The sequence below is a fragment of the Zootoca vivipara genome, chromosome 2 (assembly GCF_965207765.1).
Source record: "Zootoca vivipara chromosome 2, rZooViv2.hap1.1, whole genome shotgun sequence".
NCBI classification, from domain to species: Eukaryota; Metazoa; Chordata; class Lepidosauria; order Squamata; family Lacertidae; genus Zootoca; species Zootoca vivipara.
Genome location: NC_142584.1, coordinates 29,285,899 through 29,308,563, shown reverse-complemented (window position 1 = coordinate 29,308,563; position 22,665 = coordinate 29,285,899). Strand labels below are relative to the sequence as shown.

The following is a 22,665-nucleotide window of genomic DNA, read 5'->3' as shown; positions in this document are numbered from 1 at the left end:
AGAAAGTATTCTGCTGGGATTCCTATTCTCAAATGCTGACACTCAAAAGATTGATCTATGACCCAGTGGCCAATCACTACTTTTAGACATCATTGGGGCAAAGCATGGGGTGCCATAAATTTATGGTATCACCTGAGAATAGGGTATGATCTGTAGTATACGCAGATTTTTCTAGTGAAGTGATGACAGAACAGCACCATAATCGTCTTCAGATTAATCTTTGTAATGGTTACACCACAGAGCGCTGCCTAGCACCCAAAAGGATGGCGAACTCTGGTTTTGAAGTATGATACTCCTTTTACCTGTCAGTTGACTATTTATAATCCACAAATCACTAGACCAGAATGCTGGGACCCCATACATATTCCTCTTGTTGCATCTCTCTCAAAATATGAGGAAAGTAAATCCAGGGTTTTAAATTGCAAGTCTAAGTGATAAGAAGACTGAGCTTGGTTTGCACATCTACATTTTTACCACATACCTGCTGATTTTAACCACTTTGCCCCTTCCCACTAGTTGCAGAAAGTAATCCCTGTCTTAGAACTATGTCTGATTCAAAGCCATGGTTTGTTTGCTCCCCCCAAATCCACAATCTCTGGTTCAGACATAATGCTAAATCAGGGGTTGCTGTTTCTTTTGTGCATCTAGTGAGGAGGGGCAAGAGAGCCCAGACTGGTATTCATGGTAAACCAGTGTGTTTAAACTGGGATAGAGTTGTTAGACTTATGAAGAAGTGGTTCCACATCTCTGCTCAGCTACAAAATTCACCAGGGCAAATCACTCTCTCTCTCAGTTTTGCCTACGGAATAGGTTTCTTGTGAGAATAAGGTGGGTAGAAATCCTTGAGGGAAAGATTGTAAACGTAAGAACGAAAATAAAATGGCTGATACAACTGTTATCTAATAGGAATCCTATGAGATTGATATATAAGGCTTTTAGGTTAGCCACGTGATATCCTCATGTACATACAGTTAATGGGGGTGCAAGGTATCTGCTAGAAAGCACAAAGATCCCAAGGGTGCCTTGAGTCCTACTCTCTCCATGCATCTCTTCTATCCAATAATGATATGCGGACCTTCCATACTTCAACAATATGAATCAATGGGTGCTTACAAAACGACATTTGGAATTTTGTCTTTTCATTATTGTTGTTAAATGGCTTTTACCATGGCCAGTTTGGTCAGGTAAAGTATAGGGTTGCATACATATAACCACCTACATTTCCTTAACCACACAAATCCAAGTTGAATACATGGCAGCATAAAAATCAATCTGTGGTCATATTTGCATTGCTCTTGCAAAAAGTTATTTCTGGCAAGATGGAATAAATCCTTAATTATTATAACCTGCACTCATCACAGGGGCGTAAGAAAGACACTAAAGCAAGGGTGCGTTTCATATACATATTTATATATATTTCATGTACAAAGTTACATTCTGAACCCCCAAGGATTCAATAATAAATACTGAAATAACTTCACTGCTATATGAGCTTTCTGGCTCACAGAAAGAAGCCTCAAGTTTTAAACAGACAGCAATTTTAATGCTGCAGTATCCATCTCAAGGTTACAGAGGCAATTAAAATTCAGAATAAAGTGTCTAGACAACATTTTCAGAAAAATTAAAGACCATAAAATGTGTTAAAACATGTTTAAAAGATTGAGAAATGTGCAGCAAAGAAATTGTTAGAGGGAAGGAAAATATTTAGTGGATAGAACAAAGTTTTGAGGTGCAACATAGGTTGTTACAATATGGCATAACCCTGTTAGGAAAATAAAGTTAGCATCCACAAAGAAATGCCCCCCCCACTCTGTGTCATTTTTACAAATTTAGGATCTTTATAAGATCCTTTATGCACAGGGTCAACTGCAAGAGTGCCAAGTCAGTTTCAGTCCTTTGGTAACTTTCATAATACTCACATGGAAATAAATATTCAGTTACACATTATCTTCAAGACACCATGTTCATTAGAACAGTTAGCATATTAGAAGATTATAAAAACATTTTGTAGTTACTAAGGCAGCCTATGATAAAGTGTCTACACTCTGCCAGCTCTAACTGATCCAACGCAGGAAGACCTTACAAAGAAATGAACAATATGGCAGGATATATAAATTTCATTTTACCTTTTACCATGCAAGACACATCTATTCAGACAAATCATGTGCTGCATATTTTTGTGCTTGAAATGCTCTCTCAAACTATTAACAAACTGTTAACTATCAAGAGATTCATTCCAACTCCTGATTTTAGAAGTATGAGTACGTGATACATAAGACATTCTCAAAACAGATTATTATTTTAGGCAATCATTTGATGCATGAAATTTAGCGAGCTTTTACCACCTATCGTTTAAAAAGTGCTCTGGAACAGGGAGTGTTTAAATCTTAGTGAATGGTGGTGACGCCCACCATCTAAACCTGCTATTCCTTACGACAAGGGATATATTTAAAAATGGACACGGGAAAGAGAACATGTGCCAATCTCTCACTTGCACTGAAAAATAGTGCTGAAGTCTATGCTGGTCTGTTGACTCCTCTGCTGTGAATAGCAGTTGACTCAATGAGAACAGAATGGCTCAGTTTACTCACTACAACTGGCAAGCTATTAAAAATAGCTACCCAGGTGCATCTATTGTCTGACAGCAGTGAAGCACTTCGGAGAAATAGCTCATTAAAGCACCACACTAAAATGGAAAAAAGTATGTTTTCCCAAGAATGTGAATGTAGCGATTCAGCCACCCATAAAAGATTTGGAGAATACTTTCCAAGAAATCATACCATGAAAGGATTACAGAGGTGCCCATAAGAGTGCAGGATTTAAAGTTGATGGGCTCATGAAACTGTGAAGAATTAGTGAGCATTTCATTTGGACACACAATATTACATGCTGCACATACAGCTAGGTGTGGGTAGTATAAAAGCCAAAACGTGTGTCTTGATACAGCTCTCTGTGCCAAGTTAGGCACATGGAGCAAAAGGCCTCCCCCACCCCACCCCGAACATTCTCTCCAAATTGAATTGTATTCTCTCCAGTGTTGGATAAGTGCTTGGATTTGCAACACAAATAAGTGTGGTGTATTTATGCATGTGAGAGCATTCTGGAAAACAAAGAAGAGAAAAAGCGACATGCTTTTCTGGACCTTCCATAGGGTTTTTAGATCAGGATTCTTTTTCTCATATTTTCTAAACACAGTTTAGCCATTTGAAAATGTTGAGTAAATTGTGATCACTTATCGCTTTTGGCATATTGGAGGAAAAAATCCTATTACCAAAGATATTAGACATTCAATAAATTTTAACCACACATTTCATGGTCTAAATACATACTTACCAGAACTTATCTGTCGTGTACAAAATATGGTGCTTAAAAAGTATTTATACATATAAATCTATAACCAATAGACCTGAATGTTGTTTTACTAATTTTTTTAATCAGGTAAGACGCTCATTTCTTTTTTAAAAAGCTGCCTAAATAAATATTTACACAATAGATCTCAGCTTAACATGATTTTAAAAAAATTAATGTGTGTGTGTGTGTGTGTATATATATATATATATATTATAAATACATGTTTCCTTGACAGATCACAAACTGCTCCTATTGCATAAAAATGTTTAGGCAGTTTTTCAAGACTGTTCCTTTTTCTATTTGAAACGCTTTTGAAATTCTTCCATTCTGTCACTTAAATCTGCTCCCATCTAATGGGAATAGCCACAGTCTCTTGGCATGTACATTAATGAACATTAATATTTTAATTCATACTTTCCAAGAAATGAAATATTAGGAAGCTGCTACACCTTTTAAGGAATTAAAAGGATAGCATTCAATTGGGGAAATCTGTAGCAAAGGAGATCACTCTATCCAAAGCTTGTAGTAAATCAGAATGAGTGAGATGGAGTTATTTTTGTTTCCTCAGACTCGGGGGTAGACTCCCAGACCATTTACAGTGATTCTGTCCCATTAATGTAAGTGACCACACCAATGCAAGTGATACAACAATGCACCTGGAACCAATTTAGGGGTGATTTTTCACTTGAGTAGTTAAAAGCTCTCAGCTAATTTGCTCCCTGTTTGAGTCTGTTTACATCACGTATCATAAACCTGACCAGCTGGGATCCAAGATGATAGGTGTGCAAAGGTGACCTATCCTCTGCCCAAGGAGCATACAATCAGGCTGCAAGTAATTCTAAGAATGTCCTTTGAGATTAATCAAGATGGGAACAGCTTGATTACATCCCTACGTCCCAAGTACATAGGGAAACTAGGAAAGGATTCTCCCCATAAAATACCACAATTCTCATTATTAAGGGCAGTACTTTTCATCTTTAGTGCTACTGGCAATTAAACAAGAAGCTTTATGTTATCAGCCCATGGATCTTGATATGAGCAAAGCATATTCAATACATCAGGGGAAACAAGATTGGTAGGATTTAGAAGTGGAAAAAATACAGAACTTAAATCTTTTTTTAATCCTCACCGAATGCACAGAATGACACTTGGATATAATTCATCTGATATTTTTGAAACAGTACACCGGAAATAACTTCGCTGTTTTACTCAAATGTGCAGATGAATTCAAGATGCTTAAACTAAATTTGTAGTAAAAAGTGACACCATAAAATAAACTGAATTCTATTGCAGTGGGGCATTGGGGAGACCTAATTACTGTACAGCATTTGTCTGGGGAAACCAATTTGTTCTTGCTACGTAACACTGATGCAGTAAAACAGCACAAGCTGATTTCTCGTGTTGTTAAGGTTTGAGAGGTATGTGATATAAAGTCAAATGGCAAAGAAATGCTCAAATGTAGTGAAACAGGTTCCACAAAAACAAAATGAAAACAAAAGACATGCAAAAGCTTTTGCAGTCTCAAGCCGCTTTCCGAGGGAGGGGCTTATTCACTGCCACACATAACCTGCCACACTATCAGGTGGCTCCTCTCAGCTTTGGCTACAGAAGGCTCTAGTTGTAGTGCCTCTCCAAGGATTTCTGATTCACCAACTTCATCACCTGGGAAGGAAGGCAGAACATTTTAGGTGAACAAGCAATTCCAGGGGATACAAAGAAAAGCTGCAGTAGCCCATTGGAAATTTGAGTCCAAAGAAAAAACAGCTGTTGCCTGAACGCAATGAAAACAGAAATATTACTAAAATACACCATGTTGCAGATTATGTATGTATGCACATAATAGCACACATATAACCCATTGCCATCTGCTGCCCTCCATGTCTGCAAGTTTAAGTACTGCTCAAGTTTAAGTACTGCTAAAGTTTAAGAACCAGAGAGCTCTTAAAGCCTGCCCCTAACACAAATGGGTTTCTGTTCTCATTATTATTTCTTAAACTTGCTAGACACATTTGAGAAGCAACTCAAAGCTCCCAACAATAAACAAACAACACATACCGTGTTTTCCCGAAAATAAGACACTGTCTTATATTTATTTTTCCTCAAAAAGACACACTATGGCTTATTTTCAGGGGGTGTCTTATTTTTTATTTATTACGCCTCTTCTTTGGCGCACTCCAGAACTGCGCCTATCACTATGTCTTATTTTCAGGGTATGGCTTATATTGCGCAAATGCTTAGAAATCCTGCTACGGCTTATTTTATGTCTTATTTTTGGGGAAACGGGGTACATTAAAAACCAGCATAAAACAGCGACAGAGAAAAATCTAAACTCTTTTGCAGTCTCTTGGCAGTAATCTGCAACAAGGGCTTCTGGAAGAAGGAGTGTACCAGAATTACTAGGAACAAAATTTGAATAATTTGTATAATTCAGTGCAATCTGATTTATGAAAAGGGGGAGGGAGGCTTGAATAAATGGTGTTGTTTTTTAAGGGTTTACTAGCTATGAGCTATGGAAAGGGATGGCAACTATAGGGAACACAGTGCATCAGGTTCATACCTTCATCGCCGCATTGCTATCAAAACTAGGAACCCAGAGTGGGATTAAGTGGAAAATAGGGGAGGCACAGTGATGAGATTAGTTATCAATGGCTTCCATGGACCTTTATGGGACATAGTGAACTGGTTGCAATTTGAGGCACAGCCAGAGGTGAGGTGAGTAGTACCTGCCGCTTGTTGAGGATATTTGACAGCCCATCAGGCCGGAAGAAGATTTTTTCATTTCCAATCCATTGCTATGGATAATCCGGCCTGTCTAAATGGTCACTGATACAAGTTCATCAACAATACAGAAATATTGTTTAGGGAGTTTTGGGAGGCCTTTTGAAATCAAACCATCCTCAAGAAGTGATCATATCTTCTAGCATTTTATTGAATTGTTCTAAGTTAATTAAAGGTTCTTACCCATCCTGAAGTCAATGTACCCTTCTCCTCCACTTATCACCAACATGGATTTTAAGGGAACCTGGCTGTTGGATTCCTGTGCAGATAGGGCAGCTTTATCGCTGGGTGGCTCTGGGCCTCCTCCTGTCTGTGGACAAATAACCTGACCTAATGTCGAGGGGGAAAGCATCAAAAACATTATGATTTATGGAGTAGTTTGACAAAACAACAGTTTCCTAAAGTGATTAAGCAGATGCTGGCAAACAGCCCCCCCCCCCAAAAAAGAGAAACCCTTCTCGTTGTAATACAAAAAAATTAATGACTGTCATTCCCTGCTTCACTACTAAGAGTGTTTGTCCTTCTTGCCCTGATAATCTTAAACATCTTTGCTAAACTATTGTAATCTCTCATGAAGCATGAAAAGAAATTGTAAACATTGGAACAGCAAAAATTAAGGTAGCATTCAGTTTTATGACGACTTTTAATTGTTTTACTCTCTGTATGGTTTATTTTTATGCACACCACTTAGAAATGCTAGTGATTAAGTGCCTTTCATAAATAAATATTTATGAGTTGGTTAACGTTCGCACTGTATAGGTAACCCGCTTAAAATTTAAACTATGGCATTCTTGTGAAAATTGAGAGATGCAGCAAAGCTGGTGTCTCTTTCCCTGAATATTAACAATACTTGAGGGTAGTATCAATGGCTGGGATTCAACGAGGCCTTTGAATTGCACCTTGCTAGTACAATTGGTTCAGCAGTCTGGCTCTTTTGTTGAAGCAACCAACTATACTTTTTCCTCCTGCATGAGATGATGGAACTGAAAAGCTTGCCAACGAAGCTCTAGTCAGTTCTTGTCTAGACTCTGGTAATCATCTCCTTGCTGGTCTTTCCATCCATTCACCAGCCCGTTTGCACAACAGACTTTCATTGTCCGCAATGAGACTTCCCCTTCCTTTCTTCCCACCATGCCAAAACCTGCTCCAGATGTTTAGAAGTTCCTCTGGAGCAGATTAAGAGTGTCATGGGGAGCTGCAAGAGGGAGGAGCAGAAGGGAGAGCTGCGTTTTATCTGCTAGCACCATGTGGAATATCATCCATGACCGTCACACTCAGCACGTTAACTGTAAAAAAACAAAACTGGAAACTGAATGGAGGAGTCCCACACAAAACTTACCAGGTACTGCAACAAAGAATTTAACAGCATCACGATGCCCATGGAAACAAAGTTGTGCATGTGCCATTGAACAATAAGGTATAAAGGTCCCAGGTGTCACTTTATCACTGTTTTCATCACCGTATACACGTATTACACTGCCTGGACGGTTGCCAGAACCTGCTGCTGCTTTGTTAGCTAGGAAGAGAGAAAGGAAATATTTCCCACTTGAAAGGGACAGCTGCAAATATGGCAAAGTTCGGTTTCATCACGAAACCGCACGGTTACCAGTCTAGAAGCTAAAGCCAACTTAGATAAATGAAACAAAAGGGCAAGAAGATGCCGTTTCAAGACAGAGCTGGAAAGGAATAAGACAGCATGCTTAGTTATTTGAAATACCTCAGGGAAGAAAGGGAGTAGTTTGCTAGTCTAGCATAAATTGTACATTTTTGCAAAACAAACAAAAACAAAACCTATATTCACAAAAAAATATGCATGTCAGATTTTCCACAGGGGATCCACGGACTGGGCTTATCAATGAAATATAGACTTCTAACATAGATAAATGACGCTCAAGAAGGGAATTACAGAGGATAGTCTTGTTAGTCTGCTGTAACCAACACTGCAAAGTTCTCTGGCACCTTAAAAACAAACACATTTATTGTGACATTGGCTTCAATTGACATGTCCACAAAGGCTTTTGCCCCAATAAATTTAGCCTGCCTTTAAACTGCCACAGAACTCTCCTTTTAAAGAAAATATTTATTGGCAACCATGATTCTTAGATTTCTTAAAGCCAAGAGTTGGGAAGGAGAGAGAGGCAACGAATGAGGCGTATTTTAAGTCCTTAGTTTCAATTCCGCAAAGCGATTTTGTATGCTAGACACACAAAACTATCTCCACTCATAATAGTATCAGAAGAGGGAAAGAAATGTGATTTGTAACAAGAGAAATATGGTGTGGATTAATGACACTTATAAGGTTATGATATTACAAATGGTGCTGGAAGAAAAACAAGAAGCCGGCATGAAAAGTTCAGCTGCAACAAAAGATGAAGACACTAAACTGCTCAGCGGGTTTGGTGGTCATTTAGCAAACATAAAAAACTGCAATGCAGGTAACCTCAAGTGGAAAAACGGTTTAGGAACATACAAAGGGGGGGGGGAGTAAATTTTAGAGAAATGGGAAACAGCCTCAGAGTGGCTATTAGAGAAGCCTGAGAAAACAGAACTGTTTTTGTTTGGGATCAGCACTTACCCCTCAGCCCCAGTAAACGTCCCTGGTGGAGGATTACAGCTAAAGTAAGAAAGGAGGAAAGGGGAAAATGGATAGGTGTGACAGCAGAGGAGAAGGATTAATGAGAACCCACCACTTGCGTTCTGGTATTTGATAAGAGCTTTATATATTAAGCTCCTAACTACAAGAAGGTACAATCAGAAGAAGATAAATGAACGTCTTTCTTTCAGCTTCAGTGGCCAAAGGAAGTAGCAGCACCTTTAATATTCTGACATACAGTGGTAAGTCTGGTTACGAACTTAATTTGGTCCGGAGGTCCGTTCTTAACCTGAAACTGTTCGTCTTAACCTGAGGTACCACTTTACCTAATGGGGCCTCCTGCTGCCGCCGACGCACGATTTCTGTTCTCATCCTGAGTTAAAGTTCTTAACCCGAGGTACTACTTCTGGGTTAACCAGAGTCTGTAACCTGAAGTATTTGTACCCTGAGGTGTTTGTAATCCGAGGTACCACTGTATTGGCAAACTGTGTTTCCCCTTTCTCTCTTTTCTTCAAGAACGGACACCATTCAAATTTGACAGGAATAAGACTGCCATCTCCTCCTCCAGGAAAGGTGGGAGCCACCAGCTCTCTTTCTCACATTTTAGTTTGTGTGCCAACAAGCAGTGGATATTGTCTTAGGTAAGGGGGGGGGTTTAGCTGTCACCCGACATTTTTTTCCTCCTCCACCCCCATACTTACCTATTCCTCTGATGCTCCACTGATGTTCTCTAGGTGGTAAGGATAATGTCACAAACATTATCGTCACAATCGTTAGAACACCTTTGAGGAGTTGGGAGCACCTGTTGCTAAAACAACTGGTGGTGGTAAGGATATCTGTCCAGCTCAGCAATCTCTACATATTCTTGCCTATTTAGTCCTAGAAGCATATATATATATTTAAAACTCCAATTCCTCTTTTCTATTCTAAGAAAATTGCCTAAAGGTGAATGTAGCTGATTTTCGGGAGCATTTTCACCCTTTTAAAAACTGTTACAATTTGAAGTATTTGTTTTTAATTGAATGCACATAACTGCAAAGCAAAACCGGACATTTAATGGATGATCAATGTAATGGTACAGCATGGAAAACAATGCATGTGGTGTTCAAAGCAACTGATATGAAAGAATTCATCATTAGCAAAATATACTATGACAACCTACAACAGTCCACCCCAGCATTACACCAATATTATACTAGAAAAGTATGCATTTTCAGCATAGTGAGAGAAAAATCTGTAGTTATTAACATGATTAAATAAGTATTCAAAAATGGAAGCCCCAGGCAGAGAGTTTTTGGGCAAGGGTTTATGGAATGAAGTGGGCTGGGTATTAAACAAAATAGTATTTTATAACAGTTTCCTTAATCGCGTGTACATTTTAGGCAGATCCAGATAATAGTTAGAAATTGAATCAAGTTGTACCTAGCATTTACAAGCTCGGAACAGAAGCAGTTCCCTCTCTATGTCTGTTTTTCTAGCTATGGGCTGGGGTTGTGGCAGCCAGAGAAGAGGAAGTCATCACCTGCAGAATCTATCAGGAATTCCAGAGCAAACAGGGCAGAAGGACAAAAGCAGCAGCATTACAGTTGGGTGAGGTCTATTGAAGAGGGAGGAGTGGTTGACGTAGTGGGAAGATGACGAGGCACAAAGTTCTTAGATAAGCCCCTCATTTGCTATTCAATTAAAAAACTGATGTGTTTCCCAAGGACTTACTTAGCATTACATCTAGTTTGCCCACCTCCATCTGCTTGCATTTGCGAATAAAGAGGAGTACCATCAAATCTCTGAGGTGGTTTGCTGCTGTTGTAGTATATGAAGCTGCCAGTCCCTGAGAATCCCTGTGAAGACTACAGAATTGGACCAGACTGAAATCAGAAAATTTACCAAAGTTGCTGGGGAACACTAAACACGGGCCAGCACAAGAGTTTATTTGGTCTGAAATATTGGCATTCTTGTTTAATCTACTTTTCTTATTGCACTTACTTTCTGTTAATGGAATGGAGATAATGACACCATTGCCTGTTCCAACCCACAACCGATTGCACGACACCATGAGAGCTGTGATTCTCACAAATGAAAATCCCAGTTTTCCAGTACCTTGAAACAAACACAGCAGCACTCATTAGAAACCAAAAGATACATATCTGCAAAAACTGTCCCATTTCAAATCTAACTTTACACCATGTTTTATAAACAAACAAAAAGAGGAGTTCTGGAAACTGTTTGTTCTTTTAATGACTGGGGTTCTTTAAATCTTCAAACAGTTCCTTAGCTCCATGGACGTCCCCCTGTGGTTCGATGGCAGATACAATGCCCTGCATGCAAAATATCCCAGGTTCAATCCCCAAATCTCCAAGGGGTGATGGGAAAAGAACTTCACTGAAAAACCTGGAGAGCTGCAGCCAGTGTCAACAATACGGAGCTAGCTGGAGCTTTTAAAGATTGAAATACTGTAAAGATATGAAGAGGAAACTCCCAAAGTTCAAAGTATAGTAAATTTCAACTTATTCTGCCCCATGAAAAATGGCGCCTAACATTTCCTATTCTTCTCTTTTCCCATGGAGACTGTTCTCTCATTTCGAAGGACAAAATACAAGGACTTTACACTCTGTGTTGACACTGTAGTCAATGGTCTTCTTGGTGCCTCCCTGTTATGCCGTTGAAGGTCCCAAATCACACAAAAAACCTTACTACTATTTGTAGTACAAATAGTACTACATGCCATCACTATGCAGTAATTTGTAGGGTGTTCAGCCAGCAACATAATTCATCCATGTCTTTTCATTTGTACAAGAAGGTGACTTGTCTGATTCAAGCAATGACTTACCTAGCATTTTGCTTACATAGGGTTCAATGTCAACATCTTGTAGATGCTGGTAAGTGTGAGCGTGATAAAGGCGAAGTGTGGAATCTAAACGGATTGACACCCATACTCCATCTCCCACCCAGGCCAGCTGTCTCACTTGGCTCTCCTTCCTTGGGTGTGCATCAAACGATTTCTGAAATGAATTATAGTTTAATTAAGGAACGCATAATAAAATACTTCTCCAATGCCTCCAGTTTACACATTACTAAGATAAAATAAAAAGGGACACAGGTGGCACTGTGGTCTAAACCACTGAGCCTAGGGCTTGCCGATCAGAAGGTCGGCAGTTCAAATCCTCGCAATGGGATAAGCTCCTGTTGTTCGGTCCTAGCAGTTCGAAGGCACGTCAAAGTGCAAGTAGATAAATATATACTGCTCCGGCGGGAAGGTAAACAGCGTTTCCGTGCGCTGCTCTGGTTTGCCAGAAGTGGCTTAGTCATGCTGGCCACATGACCCGGAAAAACTGTCTATAGACAAACGCCGGCTCCCTCAGCCTATAGAGCGGGAGGGGTGCTGCAACCCCAGAGTCGTCCGCGACTGGACCTAACGGTCAGGGGTACCTTTACCTTTTACCTTTAAGATACAATAAGATCACATCTTTCCCCCCTCTCTCTGCATCACTGTTAAGAGGATCAGCAATGGCTCTTTTGTTTAGTGTGAACCAGTGCTCTAAAATCTACTTTTTTAAAAAATGACCCTGTGAGCCCCATCTCCTCCAGCTGTTCTTCAACGGATCAAAGGTAAATCTACTGAATTAGCAAGATTTACTAATGGCTATCTTCTGACAGTGATTTTTCATATTCATGGTCATGTATAACTTATGATCCTGCTTGCTTGGCCTTCATAGATGTTCTCTTTATGCCATATAATCTCATTTCCTACTTAACCTCCTTTCTTCTAAATGAGTTCTCCCTGATTATTCACCAATTTTAAATGGTTGCTTTAACTTGCCTCTATTTTCATGGCTTTCGGCTGAACCACATAAATTTTGTTTCTGTAGCCGCACCAGACTTTATCATGTACCACAGTCATACACCGGATTGAATGGTGAGGTCGGCCCAAATCTAGAAGGTGATAGTTTGTCAAGTCCCATTGCCCATCTTTAAAAGAAAAGAAGAAGAAGAGGAAGAAGAAGAAGAAATTAAGGGGATGAGCAAACCTTGTCTGCAAATGTTAATTTGTATACATGACTAAAATATGTATACTACTACATTTCTATTCGCTTATTTTCCATTACTTAAATCCATTACTTTATAGGGAACAGATAAAATCCATAATGGCATAAAGAAGCCTCTGTCAATCTGCCCTTAAGATGTTTCAGATGACAACTTCCATCAATTCTGACCGCTGGCCATGCTGGCTGTGGCAGATAGAAGTTGTAGTGCAAAAACATCTGGGTAGCACCAAACGCAGGAAGGGCGACAAAGAATAAATGCTCATTTAAGTTATGTGGCATATTCTTTATAGGCATTCAAGTGCTCTGATAGGCAAAAAAAATCCAAAACAGCAATTCCACCCACAGAACAGTGAATAGCTATGTTTAGAAACAATGACACACTGACTTGCATGTAAGGCAATAGTTCAGATATATTTGAACACAAACAAGCAATTTAGGTATCCTCAACGTGCTCTATGGCGCATCAGTTCCTAAAAGGATGCTACACACAGGCAAATGAGCCTCTACTGCTCATGTACAGGATAGCAGCAAAAACAGCACCAGACTATCCAAAGGACTGCAAATATGAAGCCCACAATGAAGCCGCATATTTTAAGGGGAGCAGAGATGAATGGGAAGAGAGGAAAGTCAACATTCTTGATGACTCTTTATAGTACTACTTGGAGATGGAATAAAGCTACATTGAGTCCCATCAGAGAAAAGGGTGGGGTATAAATAAATAAATTGGTGGTGGTGGTGGTGGTGATAATAATAATAATAATAATAATAATAATAATAATAATAATAATAATAATAATAATAATACTGGAGGGCTTCATTTTTTGGTCAGTATTATCCCAAGAATTGCAAGATTTCCCACTGAGCAGATGATCTCTAAAGGTCTGCAATGTATCCACATTTTAGAAGTAGACCTGACATAGATATATGTGACAGTTCTAGGGTGTACAAATAGAAGCCTTACCTACTCCTCTGTGAAATATTGCTAAAGTTCCATCTGCTAGTGCAACTAATACTATTCCTTTTACGTGTCTAGAAAAGAAAGAAAGGCAAAATGTATATTGTGAGGGAACGCTGACCATGGTAATAGACTGTTGTGCTCAATAAGCCCTGTCAACACTACACACAAAAACACACACAAAAACACATCCTATGTTGGCACCCTCTCCCACCCCTAACAGGCGACCAGTGCATGCCATCTGTCTAAACTTCACATATAAATGAGACTCAACTGAAATTGTTATGTTAATTAGCATACGAAGAAATGGTCATAATACTGTATTAAATTTATTCATGGTCTTTTAAGCAATTGTTTTATCTCTTAACCAAGCCCCAAGGAACCTCAGTCAACTATTTCAGAGCAGGAGAAGTTTTACTGAGTTTCCTATTTTGGAGGACATCTACAGTACCGGTATTTTGGCCACTACAAAAGCGCCTTCCTCCCCAAGCTTACACTATGGTACAAACCACTGAAGGAGATCAACAAACAAACAAAAACCAAACCACATGCTCATGCAATGTAGGATCACACAGGACATACCCTGGAACAGGAACTGGTATTTTTTTGGGGGGGGGGGGAACTCCCACAGCAACATTTCGTACTTGTGATGTGGGAAGATAAGATTTTTGTGAATCTATCTCTGCTCACAGACTGTCCTGCTAAACCAGCAATATTACTTAAAGATTGTGGGAAAATTTACTTGCACACTTTTCCCTCCTAGCTTTCAGTCCGTATGACATCTCAGCTAAAAAAAAATCCCTAGAAGGATCCTCAATGACAGCTTTATTATTGCCAACAAATATATCACTTTCTATTTTCTTGCTACAGGTAGGTAGCCATGTTGGTATGCTGTAGTTGAAACAATTTTTTTAAAAAAATCCTTCCAATAGCACCTTAGAGACCAACTAAGTTTGTCATTGGTATGAGCTTTCGTGTGCATGCATCTGAAGTGTGCATGCACACGAAAGCTCATACCAATGACAAACTTAGTTGTTGTCTAAGGTGCTACTGGAAGGAATTTTTTTATTTTATTTTCTTGCTACAATTCCAACGTGCCATTCTCTTCTCCAAACCCCCCTCAAAAAAAACCAAACCTGTTTCTGAACCAGCATTTCACAGAGGCTATTTTTAGTGTAATTATTTTCTACTCAGCTAACTCCATTTTAAATTACAGAAATGTGAATGTCATTATGGGAAAAAAATTAATTTTATAGCAACTTACACTATACTGAGTATAGAATCTTTAAGTTTAATTGCATGAACACATTTTCTCCACTGAGCCACTGAAGAATGAACATATAAGCTGCAACGATAAAGTCAAATTAATTAAAAATCCAATATTCCAAAATCCATGTTAGCATTTAAAAATGGCAGTATAATTTATAGCTGTTAGCTTAAAAATAAATAAATCACAAGTTGGCTTAAACATTACTGCTTTGCCCAGCCTGAATTAGGTTATTTCAGTAGCTTAATTCTGTTCAGCTTTGCTGGTTCCCTTTTCAGGAATCTAAAGTTGCTGTCAGTAGCTAATGGATCATTTAATTCAAAATGCTAGTGCTTACTTTAAAGACCCTTACTGAGGCCACAAACCCTTCTGGCGTAGTGGGCATATTTGGGAACTTGATAAATTGTTGTGCACCACATGCACATTAGCCCCTGCCATCAGCAATTAGGGCTGGACAAAAATGCTTTTTTTCATGCCTAATAGGATGGAAGTGGTGCGATCTTCCTGAAAGATCTCTCTCTCCCTCCCTCTCACATTCACTCCCTCTCACACTACGATTAGACTTGAACAAAGCCTTTAATTGGAATCAATTTCCGAGTCTAACTGCAGCAGGGAATGGGACAAAGTGCCAAGAAGAAGGTTTATTTCAAGTCTACTTGTGGCAGGCACATTATTTACAGAAATGTAAATAACAGAGTGGAGGACTGTTTTTAAGCCCCCCCCCCCGCCATCTTTTACCAGAAATTGGTTTTAGCTGTTGCTCTGCTTTTAAATCCTTTGTATAACTATTGTTTTATTGCAGATTGTTTTGTTTTTTTAATTGTTAGCTGCCCCAATAGTACTCTTGCTTAAGGGCGGGCTATAAAACTTTACTTATTAAAACAAAGGTGCAATTCTGTAACAGCAGAACCTCTTATCTAACCTCCCACTTCCAAGTTACTTGGAAGTTACTTGGCTGGGTCTCACATCACTGACTGCCTATGCAGATGACTGGGTGACAAGATTAATTGGGGCTTAGTCAATCATCGGTGTTAATTGTTTGAAAATCTCACCTGAATCTGTAATTCAGAGCAAATTTCAAGGTTGAGGTTTCATTTCATTTTATTTTTTAAGAGAGAGATTATTTACCAGCCTCAGAAAAGGAAAAAAAACTGAACTGATCACTAGACACATTTCCATTAGTGAAATAGTTTGGAATTAAGGTTCTTGCTTTACCATCCATTCTGGGCTCCAAGCCACATTGTTGGCAAAAGGCTGCTCATTTTCTGTGCTTCTTCTCTTACGAGATCCTGCTCATTTGGCAATACAGCAACATCCTTATACAAATCTGACTCGTTGCTGAGAGGAAGGGGAAAGTCAAATGGTTAAAATATGAAAAGGTTGTTCAAAGTACACTAGGTTTGTTTCAATACTCTTTTACTTAGTCTGCACATTCTAGCAATTCCAATTTAAATTTAGGAGCTCAGTACCACAAGCTGTTGATACATTTGTCATTAGAAATGCAGGATAATCTCTTTCTGCCTTTACTACTCCTTTTCTGTTCATGCAAAGTGGGCATACCTAGGCTGAAATGCTGGAGAGCCCTCTACGGTATCCTGAACTCCCAAGGGATCTGTGAAGACATGTTCTGTGTAGACTCCAGTTTGTGCAATATCTGCAACTTCTTCTCCTGAGCCAGCATTGACTTCTGTCGCCTCAGTTGCTTCCTCTGCTGTCTGAATGTTCTCATCCACTGCATCATTCTCAGCTGAAACGTCTAAGGTACATTTTTCAGTTATAGATCACTCAGTTCCCTACTACAAGAAAGCATGCATGAAAATGTGTGCCCTAATGAGTCACTCCTTTGGTTCTTTCTATGTTCCTTTTATTTTTTATACAGAAGAGACATATCTAAACAGAGAAAATAAGGTGATCTATGTAGAATGGCCAAGTGGCAGAATTAGTCTGTGTCAAGTCTGTTTGCTAAGTGGCATCATTGTATTTATTGTGTATACTCTATCCTTTCTACAAAGAACACACATCAGCATGTTGCATTAATAAGCTCAAATGGACTACAAGCATGTTGTCTGCTACTAATGATATACTTTTACATCCCCTGGATGGAGGGAGGGAGGGAGGGAGGGAGGTGTGAAGAGGCTCAATTATAATTAACCCTGTGATTATCACTTAGGAGAAGTACAAGGCTTCTCCTTCAGACAAACAAGCCGTGTTTGGATGCAACATTAAACTATACGATAAAAGCATCGTGTGAAAGAGTTTCACACTTGGTCGCTCTCCCTCCGGTAAACCATCTTTCCTCCCTGCAAGGAGATCTGAAAGTTTTTACTTCCATTTTAAAATGTGCTAACTCATAAATTTTCCATGCTGCAACAAACTACATTTTGAATAAAAATTGTGAATGTTTTCATACCTGGCTGTTTATTTGTCTCAGGGGAGGCACCATTGGCACTGTGGGCAGCAGAAGGCCCTGTAATACCCTCTGCCGTACAACCAACTACTGTGATTCCTCCTAAAAGACTGTCTGTTTCTGCTGAGCTGTTGCTATTCATACTGGCAGACAAGGATGATTTGTCCACCAGACCAGAGTCCAGTTCTTGTGACCCTTCTTCTCCTGTAGGATAGTCAGTTTCGCGGGCTCCTGAAACAAAAATATAAGGTTTCATTCAGTACCTTGGATAGTTAGCATTTCAGTACCCTTTGCGGGTTGGTGATCTTCATAAAATACTTCTAATTTGCTCTTGTGTGTATCATAACACAAAATCTATTGAAGCTAATGCATGCCTTCACATAGCTTACCCACCAGATTTCAGTGAAATTTTAGAACGAGTCAGAAGTAGATTTGAAAACAGGCATTAAGAAGAGGGAATTATTACATGTATGGTAGCTATGATGTAAAAGGTACAAACAAAGCAATTAATTCTTAGTGTTCAGAAATAAAAGGGAGAGTTCCTAAAACATACTTGTTGAACTAGTCTAGTTACTAGGATTCTACTTGTTTTAGAGTAAAACAGCCAAAACAAAGTAGCATTTCTGACAGCAAAGGTTTTAATTGTTGGTGCAGCGATGACATATCCATGACTAACTTAACTTTTCATATTAGCTTCTTAGGAAGAATTTACAGCACTGCTTTAATGGAGTTAGGGCTTCAGACACAGATAAAAGACTCTGTATAGAACACAATGTAACACCACCACCATTATATATTTGTATAAAGATTGTTTTCTGCTGCTCCAGAGAAGCGGACACGGAGCAATGGATTCAAACTTCAAGAAAGAAGATTCCACCTAAACATTAGGAAGAACTTCCTGACAGTAAGAGCTGTTCGGCAGTGGAATTTGCTACCAAGGAGTGTGGTGGAGTCTCCTTCTTTGGAGGTCTTTAAGCAGAGGCTTGACAGGCATATGTCAAGAATGCTTTGACGGTGTTTCCTGCTTGGCAGGGGGTTGGACTGGATGGCCCTTGTGGTCTCTTCCAACTCTATGATTCTATGATTGTCTATCCTATAGCAGCAATTATTAGCTTCTTTTAAAAATACAGGGCAGGATTGATTGCTTATTTTTCTACATATTGTATTATTTACATGTTGTTAGCCGCTCTGAGCCCGGCTCCAGCGGGGTACAAATAAATTAATTATTATTATTATTATTATTATTATTATTATTATTATTATTATTATTATTAAGCTATGCTATAAGGATTTGCACATGCAACCGGACTTCCCCCCTCCTTCCCACCCCCTTCCCACCCCCTTCCCTTTAGGGGGATAGGGGAGAATGCTCCATTGCACAAGCAGAAATTCTTGTGCTGACAGAACACAGGACTTAGCACTATGTTATATTCCACCCTCAGACATTAAATGGAGGGTTTTCACACTTTACATAGCAAGTTACACCTTGGTTGTGCTTGCAGGTAATGCACATTTGTTTGTTTTAACCATAGTTTGTTAAAGAAACCAGGCTTAACCGTACGGATTATAGCCGTTGCAATCGTTGCAGCTTCTTTTGTCTGATGTACAAAAAAAAGTGGGTATGGATGTACAAAAAAAGTTGGAAGTTAAACAAATCATGGCTTAGCCTCATTTTGGTTGTTCAAAATAAAAAAAATTCCTTCAGTAGCCCCTTAAAGACCAACTAAGTTTTTATTTTGGTATGAGCTTTCGTGTGCATGCACACTTCATCAGTAACAATCCATATCAAAAGCTGAATTGATTTGGAAATTACTGGCCAATTTACACACATTATGACTACCTGAAAAAGGCTTACTGCCCAGCTGAATTTTAACAGCAGTTCCAAAACAGGCAGAAGCAAACCCATGTTAACTCAAGTAATTGCCCCCCTCACCTGAGTCTCTTACCTGGTACACTAGCTATACAAAGCACATGAGAATTACAAACAATGAAACTGTCGAGGATGTTTCCTGGCTGGTTAGCATCTACAATGATGACTTTTGTAGCAGAGTGGGTGCTAGTACAGATCCACACAAGGCTTGACAATTCTTCCTGGTTTCTCAGCTCTTTCTGCTGCTCCTGTGTAGGGGGAAGCCAAGACCAACCAATGTAAACGTTACACAATATGCAGGTCTAGTTTGCATATAACACTAACCTAAACCATGTATTAGTGTGAATGAGCAAAGGTGTGGGTTCCCAGAAAGAAGATTAAGACTACTGAACTCTTCCCCTGGTTCTACTGTGCTACCCAAAGCTATGCCATGATCCTGCCAAGGTTATGTCCAAACCCAGGCTGACAACTGCTTTCCATCAAACAAACTGCCCACAACCAAGAACAAACCTCGGTTACAGTTTGTAGTTTGTCTGAAGTGAGACAACTTACTAGCCTTGCAATGATCAAAACAATCCCTGGTTTAGCCTTGGGAAGCAAGGCACCAGCAGAATGGCAGGAGGAGCACTACAGCCACAATATTCTTTGTTGGGAAACCCTCATGTTTGCCTGATCATCTGAAGCCATCACTGGGCTTAGCCAACTGGGTTACAGTGTCATTTTAGAGTTTACTAGTTCAATCTCATTTTTATTTGGTGGGGGGTGGGAGAGAATCCCATTGTGAATTGCTAGGTGCATTTCTACAAATGAAGATGATTAAGCAACCAGAATTACTAAATACCAGGAGTGTTGCAGGTAGTTTTACACACAAACTCCCCCACATTATTTTCATAGCTATGCAAAACACACTTTCATGAACTAAACCGAACAAGTTTTCTGTCACACCATAATCATGTTGGTCTTGTGGAACTAGATTTTTTTCGTCTTCTCCAAATGCTCCACCTGGCCACTATAAAAGCTTTGGAACCAAGAAGCATCTAATGGAACCTAGACCTAGGCGGACGGATACAATACAAAACGCGTTGTAAAAGCAAATTAATTATTTTCCATGGAAATCTGGGGTCTAATGAAGACTAGCAAACTAGCAAGCAAACACTGGTTCTTGTTCATGAGCAGGCACCAAAATGTTTTTGAACCAATCATGCCATAATTATTGAATTATGAACACAATACTGAAGTTTTCTATTTTCCCGAAGTGTTAATAGATTTGCAAACAGTTTCACATTTTGATTATACCTCTGACCTTACCTTGAGTTCTTGATCTAATCTATCCAAGCTACTCTGTGACGCGCTCCTCTGTTTGTTGCTCTCTGCATCTAGAGTTGTCACATCATTGTAGAACACACTGGCACCAACCACTGAACCGCCATCTCTTGTCTTCCCTCCTGATAAATTAACTCCGACAGCACACCAAAGCTACAAAACAATAAGTGAACTTTATAAAATAAAAAAACCACTGGGAAAACCTGGTAATCATTTCTTTTTATAAGACGTAAAAAGACAGCAAACATTTGTTGCACCCTATCATACATTATGCTTTTAGGGAAATAACAATATGACAATATTTAAAAACCAGAGTTTCTCAAAAGTATTTATTAAGCACCTACAATTTAAATTAAACTAGGCGTTGCTCAGAACCTAACAACGATATAACTTGCTCGTGCAGAATTAGGCCTCATCTAAAAATCACTACTGGGGCATTCTTTATTTGTAAAGAGGGAACTGGAGAAAAAGGAAGACAGGTGTACCTTCATGGATGTATCCTTTTCATCGAGTGGCCTTAGGTAAACAGGCACAGGTAAGTTCTTCATTTTGTTATCACCCTGGCCACCACCATTTACAACCTAAAAAGTGAGAAAGAAATATTTACTTTGCTTCAAAAAGTTTCAGGCATCTTACAGACCAGTTTGTCACAAGCCCATATCAGTATTTGATAGGTTTGCCAAGATGACTAGAATATTAGACTGTCTGGGAAGAACAATCATAGATCCACTCATTTTAAAGTCACACGCTAGTGAGATCAAAGCCAAAGGGGGGCAGTAGTGTAATTTTAAAAGTCTATCTTGCCAGATTGGCTAAGAGGCCCTTCTCAGCAGCTAATATAAAAAAGAGGTTTTTTGGGTGGGTGGGTGTGTAAAATAAACAAAGCCTTATGCACAAAGACTGGGATGGGGTTAAAGCTATACTTATCTATGCAGATCATAGTTTAAGACCTTGAAACATTTTCCATAAAAATATGCAAGGTAGCACACATGTTCTCAAACTTCAGGAAAAATGCGCTGTAACAACATTCCATTACAAAGAGGTTTGAACACAAAGGCATCCCACTCTTCCCACGGCTCAGTGACCTTTTATTGCTAGTTGTTGTTCTTTCTGAACAGCAGCGTTTGTGTTTAAATGGGAAAATTCTGCCTTTTAATAAGAAGGATAAAGAAACCCTGACTTCCCAGTTTAAACTATTTCCAGATTTCATATTTACAAGTAAACATGATAGCTCCACAGACCACCAACGCTTTGTGACCACCACAAAGGAATTGCCTTCAACTATTAACCAGAAATCCTTTGTGCAACATGCAGGTTCCTGGGTTCGGATGGGACCCTGCTTACGGTTCCCTTGTTTTACTTCTCCTTTCAGCAGCGGCCCTGGAATTTCAAAATGCAGGGCTAAACTGCTTTGCTCAGTCCCATACCTGCAGTGCACTATGTTAATCCTGCCTTCATTTTGCTAGGCTTTTAAAATCCTTTCTAACCCTTTCAAGGATGCTTAAGTTTTCTGTGGAGCTGTAAGGTGGCTTTATGCAATACTTGGTTTTAAAGGAAGACTGCAATGTGAAATTGATGAGAGGTTCAATGCTATCAACTTGTGGAGATAAATGATTTTAATGATTCTACATATGTTACTTGGCTTACCAATACCAGGATGCCTGTGCTTTTAACATCTTTTTTTATTTTTATGAATGGCCACTCTTAACATTATTGCCACCCACAAAAGCTTGTGCCACAATAAAGTTGCTAGCCTTTAAAGTGCCCCCGACTCTGCTGTTTAAATTGTCGATTTTGCTTTAGCTTTGTCAGGGTATTATTCTTGTGCGGTGCCTTCATTACATGTATTTAGGCATCAGGCATAAACATTCCTCTTCTCCCAGTCCCTTGGCTAATTAAACAATCTATGGTCTTTAAAACTGGTGTGTGTGTGTATTGTTTTTCTTTCTTTCTATAGTATGCATTTTTGTGTTTTATATACTGTAAACTGTCCTATGATCCTCAAATGAAGTGTGGTATAGAAATTTAATTAATAATAATAATAATAATAATAATAATAATAATAATAATAATAATAA

The 22,665-nt window shown here is 39.1% G+C and overlaps 1 protein-coding gene across 5 annotated transcripts in view; it reads right to left on the bottom strand.

Moving 5' to 3' along the window:
* Nucleotides 1–1,389: 1,389 nt before the first annotated feature.
* SPAG9 (sperm associated antigen 9) overlaps nucleotides 1,390–22,665 on the bottom strand; it is a 74,843-nt gene continuing 53,567 nt past the window's right edge. For 2 of the 5 annotated variants that reach the window (XM_035104332.3, XM_035104331.3), the window contains exons 16-30: nucleotides 21,073–21,168; nucleotides 20,573–20,740; nucleotides 19,341–19,512; nucleotides 17,398–17,625; nucleotides 16,548–16,743; nucleotides 16,203–16,325; nucleotides 14,985–15,065; nucleotides 13,727–13,794; nucleotides 12,540–12,688; nucleotides 11,550–11,721; nucleotides 10,706–10,819; nucleotides 8,705–8,743; nucleotides 7,469–7,645; nucleotides 6,313–6,459; nucleotides 1,390–5,013 (exon numbers count right to left, since the gene is read on the bottom strand). In XM_035104332.3, coding sequence (XP_034960223.1) covers nucleotides 4,898–5,013; nucleotides 6,313–6,459; nucleotides 7,469–7,645; nucleotides 8,705–8,743; nucleotides 10,706–10,819; nucleotides 11,550–11,721; nucleotides 12,540–12,688; nucleotides 13,727–13,794; nucleotides 14,985–15,065; nucleotides 16,203–16,325; nucleotides 16,548–16,743; nucleotides 17,398–17,625; nucleotides 19,341–19,512; nucleotides 20,573–20,740; nucleotides 21,073–21,168 — 2,046 coding nt within the window. In that variant the 3' untranslated portion in view covers nucleotides 1,390–4,897. The remainder of the gene's footprint in view (nucleotides 5,014–6,312; nucleotides 6,460–7,468; nucleotides 7,646–8,704; nucleotides 8,744–10,705; nucleotides 10,820–11,549; nucleotides 11,722–12,539; nucleotides 12,689–13,726; nucleotides 13,795–14,984; nucleotides 15,066–16,202; nucleotides 16,326–16,547; nucleotides 16,744–17,397; nucleotides 17,626–19,340; nucleotides 19,513–20,572; nucleotides 20,741–21,072; nucleotides 21,169–22,665) is intronic. The other 3 variants (XM_035104336.3, XM_035104337.3, XM_035104338.3) reach the window with 2 other exon arrangements.